Source organism: Oreochromis aureus, linkage group 4 (genome assembly GCF_013358895.1).
Source record: "Oreochromis aureus strain Israel breed Guangdong linkage group 4, ZZ_aureus, whole genome shotgun sequence".
Lineage (NCBI taxonomy): Eukaryota > Metazoa > Chordata > Actinopteri > Cichliformes > Cichlidae > Oreochromis > Oreochromis aureus.
The window spans coordinates 20,638,718-20,647,475 of NC_052945.1; the positions used below are offsets into that span (position 1 = coordinate 20,638,718).

General features: G+C 40.9%; 1 protein-coding gene across 1 annotated transcript; it reads right to left on the minus strand.

Moving 5' to 3' along the window:
• Window positions 1–1,525: 1,525 nt before the first annotated feature.
• Window positions 1,526–2,597, minus strand: ier2a (immediate early response 2a). The gene has a single exon (XM_031751202.2). The coding sequence runs from the start codon at window positions 2,498–2,500 to the stop codon at window positions 1,934–1,936; it is 567 nt and encodes a 188-aa protein (XP_031607062.1). The 5' UTR covers window positions 2,501–2,597; the 3' UTR covers window positions 1,526–1,933.
• Window positions 2,598–8,758: the final 6,161 nt, after the last annotated feature.

The following is an 8,758-nucleotide window of genomic DNA, read 5'->3' on the forward strand; positions in this document are numbered from 1 at the left end:
ACTGAGCAGCTCCTTCAGTGGGAGACTGCAGCACCCACGGTGTGGGACGGAGAGATTTCGCAGGTCTTTCCTCCCCACTGCTGTCAGACTCCACAATAAAGACTTTTGCAGCTGATCAAACACACACATCCACACATGTGCAATAACACTAATGTGCAATAATCTTTTCTGGCATCGTTGTATTTTTACTCAGTTGTATATAGCATTTGTATTCTATTTTTATCTTATTGTATATTTTATTCTATTTTATTCTACTGTATATAGTATTTTATTTTATTCTATTCTGTACAGTTGTGTACTGTATTTATTCTTATTTTATTTTATTCTAATTTTTGCTTCATAACTTTTGCACTGTCCACTTCCTGCTGTGACAAAACAAATTTCCCACGTGTGGGACTAATAAAGGTTATCTTATCTTATCTTATATTAAATATTACGAGTTGAAGGGACAGAGTCATCTGAGTTGCTTTTATTGGTCTAATTTTAATTATTTAATTTTTTTCTGTATTTTGTATTTCAGTTCTGAAGTATATAAAATTTCCCTTATGCTTCGCCATGAAGAAGACTTGAGTTTGTCGGCATGTAAATTCCAAATGAGCTTGTGTGGACAAAAAAAAAGAGTGAAGGTGGAGTAAAGAAGCAGTCTGCACTGGAATAGCCACACACATGCACTTACAAGTTTCATGTGTCTGATGTGTATTTTCACAGGCATGTAGAGACAGTTCCGGCCACTCCTCCCAGCCCCTCTGGGCCCTCCGGTTTCAGCCGGAAGAATAAGCTGCACAAGTTGAGGCCTCGTGGAGGCCACACAGGCACTTCCCCCACATTCCTGCTTCTATTTTCCAGGCTTAACCCCCTTCCCCCAACACAAACACAGCAGCGGTGGAATCCCTGTTGTACTTGCTTCATGCTGTGACTTTTATACTGAGTTTTAAAAACATAAACTCACACACTGCTTTCCATAGAGCCAAACAATCATAAGCCTTTTAAACCTTTAAATGCAGATTAAAAAATAATAATCTGGTAATTTAATTTTAATCAGAAAAACAGGTCTAATTATTTGATTTGTTTAAATAATTGCAGAATTGCTGCAACACTCAAATAGTAGTAGAGCCAAGAGCTTTATCCACATTTCTAGGTTTAGAGCGTATGGAATGCATACGAATGTGAACAAAAAAACAGCAGTGTAGTTCTTGGATGGCAACAGGACCCTGATTGTTCTCCTTGTTTGGTCAGTCAAAAGGCTTCACAGCCTCCCCTCCTCATTCTTTAGAGCCCCCCATCCCTGGAATCGTCCCAGCTTTTGTTCTGCAAATCAGCCTGGAGGTGGAGGAGGCGTGGGGGAGGAAAACACCCAAGCCAGTTTCCTGTCAGACTGACACACACACACACACCCACATCCAACTTTCACACGGTTTTCTTGCACCTCACAGCCATTCCACCCATTACACATTAAACACCTTGGTCTCTCACGGTGCTATCTCTGCTGTAATATGACAGCTTATAAACAACACACGACTTCAGATTCATATTAGGTACCAAAGGTTTAATAAATACTGAGGTAGATAAAGTCATTCAAGGTTTTACACTCTCCCCCCGCCCCCCCAAAAAAAATCTTCAGTAAAAATGTACATTTGCTGTTTAGACCGACAGCATGGTCCCCAAACACACTTGAGTAAAATGTACATAGAGTCAATTCATACAGTCTAGTTTAAGGCGTAATGATAGTCCCGCCTTTGATCAGGTGAGGTCATTAATTAGACCACAAGTCACTGAGACCTCCACGGTGGGCATGCTCCGGGGCTTCCTTGCTCAGCCATGACTCTTGGGTCATCCATCCAAAGCCAGTCCCTGGAGCACGTAGCCTGCAAAGTGGACACGTCCAGACCTCCAGGCCTTAAAAAAGTTCACTGCCTTTAATTTCAGCAGGTCTTCAACATGCTGCGATGGCTGTCTGCACGGGAATGGGGGTTGGGGCTGTTCGCAGTTCACTACTGCACTTAACATAGTCACTCAAAACGGAGCTGACAATCAGCTGCTGATGGCAGTTCCCCTGCTCGAGTTTTGCTTTCTTGCAGGGCAGAAAGTCCGGTTCAGCAGCCGCTTTGCCCCGTCTTTTCCTGGAGTGCTGTGCGGGGCCGGACGGGTACACATTCTCCTTGTTTTCCGCGCGGGTGTGTGTGTGCGGCGAGCAGCGCAGCTCCGTGGATGAACCGGCGGTCCGTGACTCTTCAGCTGGGTGAGAAGCGGGACTCTGGAGCCCTTGAGCGGCAGCTGGCTTTGTGGTTATCACATTAACAGCCGGGTGTTGTGGTTCACATTTCGGGGCGGCACTTTGAGCCGTCACCTGGGCCGCATGATAGATGTCCCGGGCGGATTTCATGACCAGAGTGAGCAGGAGACTCCGGTGAAGACGGAGACCCCCTCGCTGGGTGCGGGAGCTGTACAGTTTCCCCAAAGCCACGACCATGATCCTCTTGGCCTCTGCGCTGACCTCCATGTCACGGCTTGTTTTGAAACTACTCCCAGACAAACAGTCAAAAGGTTTGTATATCCCGTGTCTCCCCCTCTGACTTCACACAGACACAATATAGACGAAGCGCGAGACAGCTACTTATCACCTCTTTGACGTCACTCAATGCCTCGTCACACGACAGAGCCCCGCCCACCGGCCTCATACCCGGACTCCTGTTTCAAACAGCCGTGTACCAGCTGGTTAGACAACTGTAGCTATTTTAATCCTCAAAGATACACAACAAGCTCCACTATTTACTGTAAGCTGCAAAACACACACACACACACAAAGCAAAAAATAACTCGCCCAGCGATAAAACTACTACTGCAACAACGATAACTACTACTACTAATAATAATAACAACATCAACAGCGATGATTAATATGATAAACAATATATAAAATTAGGCATCAAAATATAAATATGAATTAAACATGATACAGTAAAACCTATATACAGTTATTAGTGTCTATGAAGTGTCCAAGGTATATACATTATTGCAGATCTTTGTAGAGATATATAACACATAAGTGAATTAATGGAAAAGAGAATAAACAATAATTTTCCAAAGGCCCTTTTTTGACGCCAGTTAGTACCAATTCATAAGTAAATGTAAAAATTGGAGTCTGGCTGTGTTTTTTAAAAGAGTCGATAGTGTCTTTTTTAATGACATTGTTATTATTATTATTATTATTATTATTATTATCATTATCATTATTATAATTATAATTATTATTATCCCTTTTGTCTTGAAATACACTTCCAGCCTCAGGAAAAATCTAATTTTCCTGAAAAGAAATTCAAATTTGGAGACTTCGTACTGGCAGTCTCCTTACCCCAAAGTTTTACCTTTGCAGAGGTGAATCAGACATCAGAATCCGAATACTTTATTTCTCCCTAAGGAAATTATTCACCTGAGTTTGCATTCAACAAGCTTCTACTCCTTGCAGGCACTCTGTAGCAGATTTACTAAGAAGTACATAAATTAAATCATAAAATGTTTTTGTTTATTTTTGTTTATTTGTTTTTTCAATCACATTTTTACACCAGAGACGAACTACGTTTCACTTCTAGGGTTAATACCAATCAGTCTGTGAGTTCTCCAGTGACACCCATCCCCCCAGGGTGTTGCTTCCTCTTGCAGGAAGAAAGAAAAATGGGAGGTGGAGTGTGTTGCGCTCTCTCTCTCACACACACACAAACGCACACACAGATGCCCATATTTAGTCCATCCGGCTGTAGTGGGCCAGCGCAAAGGAAAACCCATGACGTGAATGGGAGCCCTGCTTTCCTGAAGCCATTTAAAGTAACACCACCAGATTGCGTCAGTGCTTGCTGCTTCCTTCAGACCATATTTGGACAATGAAACTCACTCTGCTACATTATGGGGTGATCAGAAACCGCAGTGTGCCCGCTTCCCACTTCAGTGACACAGCGTTCTACATGAAATATAACATAAATATGAGAAGTTTAAACTTTTAAAAATGTACTCGGTATCGGTTTACTGTAGATGTGCTACATAAGATTTTGGGGTCATGAAGGAGACGCGAAGACTTTGAATCTCGAGCTGCGTAATTCCAAAGGAATTTGTGGCATGCAGGTGATTGTTTTTTCTTGAGAATGCCTCTCACTAAAACATAAATACTCGATAATGATAGGTCTGAACCCCTGAAACATGTTCTTACTTGGCAAAATAGACTTAGGCTGATACATTTTTGAAAGCTGACAACATTTTGGTTATTTCAGTTTAGTTTGAGGCCTTCAACAAAATCGTAAAAAAAAAGCTAAAGAGGCATTATTTATACACAGTGATTTATTTTTAGGAGATCAATTATAATTCCCTCAAAAGCTGTTTGACAGTCACTTGTGGGACTTACTCTTTATCTCTTTACAGAGTAAGCAAGTAAAAGTCCTGGAGATGATTGTCAAATGTTGCATTTGCATTCACACTGTTTTACTAACACTCTCAGTGTTAGTAAAACAGGTAATACATAGACGGAAAACCCTAAACAAATCTACCAAAGAGAAGCGAGAAAACTAGGAATGGGAGAACGAGACAGAAAGTCCAGATTAGATTTAGAGTAATCTGGACTAAACATCTACATCATCTAAAAAGCTACACAAGTTTAAGAAAATCACCTACCAGATGAATTGTAAAGTGATTTGAGCTTTATTTTCTGCTCAGATTTTGAGCAGACTGTGTGTAAAAATGACTGCTCCTGCAATAATTTTTCAGTTAAAGACTGCCCTCTCGTGGTTGTTTTATGGAAGTGACCCAAAATGTTGGTGTTTGCTGCCTATTAAAGAGTTATAATATGTGCTCATAAAGAATTTACTCCCTAGGTCTGAAGGTGGGAAGAACTGAGGAGAGTGCAGCACGGCCTAAGTGTGAAACTGAGGAAATGCAAGAACTCATTAGAGGAAGCTGGGGGTTTAAAACAAGAGATGTCTTAAGTGGAATAAAGAAAATCACTGGGTTTAAGGTGACAGACAGGTAGAGGGCAGTCTGGAGAGCACAGGTGGGCCACAATTACAACCTGAGTCTGAAGCAGGAGAAGATACTGTTGTTGTGGAAAAGCATCCATTCTGGTTCCTGTACTGAAGTTGACACAATCAGAGGAGCTTCCTCATGGGAGATAACAATACTAATCTTAGCCCACTAGAAATGAAAATATCTCTTGTGCAGTTTGCATATCAACCAAAATTGAGGGTGGATGAAACAGTCAGAGTAGTGCAAAAACTATATTCCCATCTAGATAGTAATGGCTACACTGTGAGGATCACCTTCTTTGATTTCTTAAATGGTAAATGGCCTGTATTTATATAGCGCCTTACTAGTCCCTAAGGACCCCAAAGCGCTTTACATAACCAGTCATTCACCCATTCACGCACACATTCACACACTGGTGATGGCAAGCTACGTTGTAGCCACAGCCACCCTGGGGCGCACTGACAGAGGCGAGGCTGCCGGACACTGGCGCCACCGGGCCCTCTGACCACCACCAGTAGGCAACGGGGTGAAGTGTCTTGCCCAAGGACACAACGACCGAGACTGTCCGAGCCGGGGCTCGAACCGGCAACCTTCCGATTACAAGGCGAACTCCCAACTCTTGAGCCACGATCGCCCCACCTAACACAATTCAGCTGCTACTACGAAAGAATCTACTGGAAAAATAAGCAAAGACATCCACCGTCTTCTGGATTACTGACCACAGGAATTGTGATTGGAGAGTACTCTGTTTGCTTTGGTGATCTGTTGTACAGTAGCTCCACAGGGGACGGTGCCTCCACCGTGTTCACTTTGTACACCTCAGAGTCTCAACTGCAGATCATAACACCTAAGGAAAAACTGTGTGGTCTGGGAGATTTGTTTCTGAATCTGAATACGATGAAAGAGATGGTGATCACGCCCAAAAGTAAGAGGTTAGGAACACAACAGAAAGATTCTGATCTGCTGCCGCAAGGACAGAGACAGGAAGTCTGTCATACCACATTCAGTAACTTTTTATAACACAGCACATCATGTCTGGCAGCAAGTCATCTGCTCTTTAATTGTAACATTTTATTTGCCATTTAAAATTGGATTCTTGGATTTCTTTTTTTTGCTGAAACAAAATCATAACAAAGCATTTCCTGTCTTAAAGAGTCGAGTATTCACTCTTCCGATAATTGCGGTACACTAGAATAAGCTGACGCATTACTGCTGCCTTTCATTTTGTTCTGGTCATGCATTATTAATGTCTTCATTCAGTATCAGATATCTACACTGCATTTCAAATTTGTCAGGCAATGCATTACTTTACATCAGTGAGCCATCACTTAAATCCCAGAAAAATTAGAGAATTCCCGAGCTACACATTAGCCATTGACACAATTAATTGCAATTTCCAGCATGACAGTAATCAAAAACATCACACCAAGGTAGCAAAGGACTGGCTAAAGAAGAAACACATTAGTGTCATGGAATGCCCTAGCCAGTCTCAGGACCTCAATCCTATATAAAATCAGTTTCTCTCTTTCTTTCTTTCTTTCTTTCTTTCTTTCTTTCTTTCTTCTATATATTCATTATAGGATTGGCCTAAAGCAATACCTTCATGGTCCACAAGGGGGCAGCAGCCATCATGTTGGAAGTTTGTTTGTGCAAGCAATGCTTGTACTCCACATCTGAAGCTTGCCATCTGCATGGGAATGTAACAGTACAACAGTGTTAATAGTGTAAACTATATATTGGGTCAAAAGGTCTGAGCGAAAGTCTAATACTATAAAAGTAATTTTTTTTTTTTACTACATATTTACTTTTATGTAATCATTTTATTACACATTAGTTTCAAATTTTAAATAAAATGTTTTGTCAAAAATTCCACTTTAATCATTTCACTTAAAAGCTTAAACTTTACTGGGCATTTTTGTTTTTCCATCATAGAGGAGGAAGACGGGAATATCGAGAGAGTGAGGAGGGATAAATAACATGCTTTTAAAGTAAAACTAGCCAGGAATCAAGCTAGGAACAGCTGAGAAAAATTTTGTAATAGATGTCCTAATCAATAAACTGTCACAATCTGACATCTCAGTATTTGCTAACTTCTCAAGTTTGTGAAAAATTGTACAAGCTATTATCCCAGCTTGTCTTTCCTAGACTCTAAGGACATCCGAAAGGTGTCTACTATTGGATCTCCAAAATTTGAATATTGTGAAAACATTCTTTCCTTATTTCAAAAGTCTGCCTCTTAAATCCTTTGTTCATTACACTGACCTTTCCCACACATGTCTGTGCTTTAGCATTTGTGATTTGTTTTGCAGAAATACATTATATTGCCAAAATTATTCACTCACCCATCTAAATAATTGAATTCAGGTATAAAGTCAAGCGCTTAGGCATGTAGGCTGTTCCTACAAACATTGGTGAAAGACTGGGTCGCTCTCAGCAGCTCAGCAAATTCCAACCTGGCACCGTGATAGACGCCACCTGTGCAACAAGTCCAGTCCAGTGAGCGCTGACAACAAGCTGGGTGGACTATTTAGTCCAGAGAATGTGACATCATGTTTTTCAAAGAAATGAGAAAAAAACCCCCCCAAAAACAGATTTTTGATTTAACCTTAGTCCTCCTGGATTATGTTCAACAACAACAACAGACAGGAATAAAGTTTGCTTGTGGATATTTTGTTGACTCCATTTACATACAGGGGATTTTCACATACTTCACTGAAGAGGTATGTGCCACCCTGCCTAGACCTCTTCCTTCTCATTTGTCCACCCATGTACAATTTTCTAGATCAGCCACTGGGTAGCGCCATCTGAGGGCCCAGCAATCATCATCCAGTATCAATGTTCAGCCTTGTCACATGTGCACAGAGAGCTCCCTAGATTCTCAGAATCTTTTGGTCACATTACAAGGAAAGTTATGCTTGCTTTGTCAAATCTAGAAATAGACATATATATACCAAAGTAACATCTCTTTCATCTCAGACAGCACAGTTATAAAGCTCCTGGCCTGTCAATTAATATGTGCATTCAGCCTTTACATTTCTTTTGTAAAGGCTTTGTTGCTGAAAGCTGTGATTATTTCAGTCTAATAGAAGACTCTAGCTCTCTCTGTAATACAGGTGTGTCCATCTCCTGTTGAATATTGACTGGAACTGGGCAAGCTGAGAGACCAGCGGCTTTTTTCTGGTGGTTTGCGCATGAGCATTATAGATAAAATTGAGGGCAGACCAGAGTGCAAGGAAAGTTGGCACTGGCTCAGCTTTACTGTTCTGAAATCAGTTACGACCTGCGCTTCTTATGCAAACATAGCTAGCATTTGCAAGTAAATGAGCTTCAGTGCTTTAGCATTGTAAGAGATGAGTTTTGTCTTGCTAACCTTGGCCTTGGCTAACATGTGCGATGCAGAGAAGATAGAGTTGGAAAAAGTTGTTAATAGTTTCCTTAGTACATTAGTATGAAACGCTGTATCCATGATGGAGATGGGATGGCAGCTCTTACCATGTCTGTTCTAATAAATTAGATATGTTTAGATTAGATTCGATTTCAGATTAGCATCTTTGAGAATCTATGAATGTAATGTGCTTAACCAGCTTTTAATCCCCCTATAGATATTGACAGTTAACCATGTCCCTCAGTGCTCAAGCCTTTTAGCTGTTTTTTTAATGTAGTTTAATCAAGATTTAGGTCTGGGTTTCTAAGCTCATGAACACCATTTGCTTTGGTTTGAAAACTAAAATGTCTCAGTTTAAACATCTGA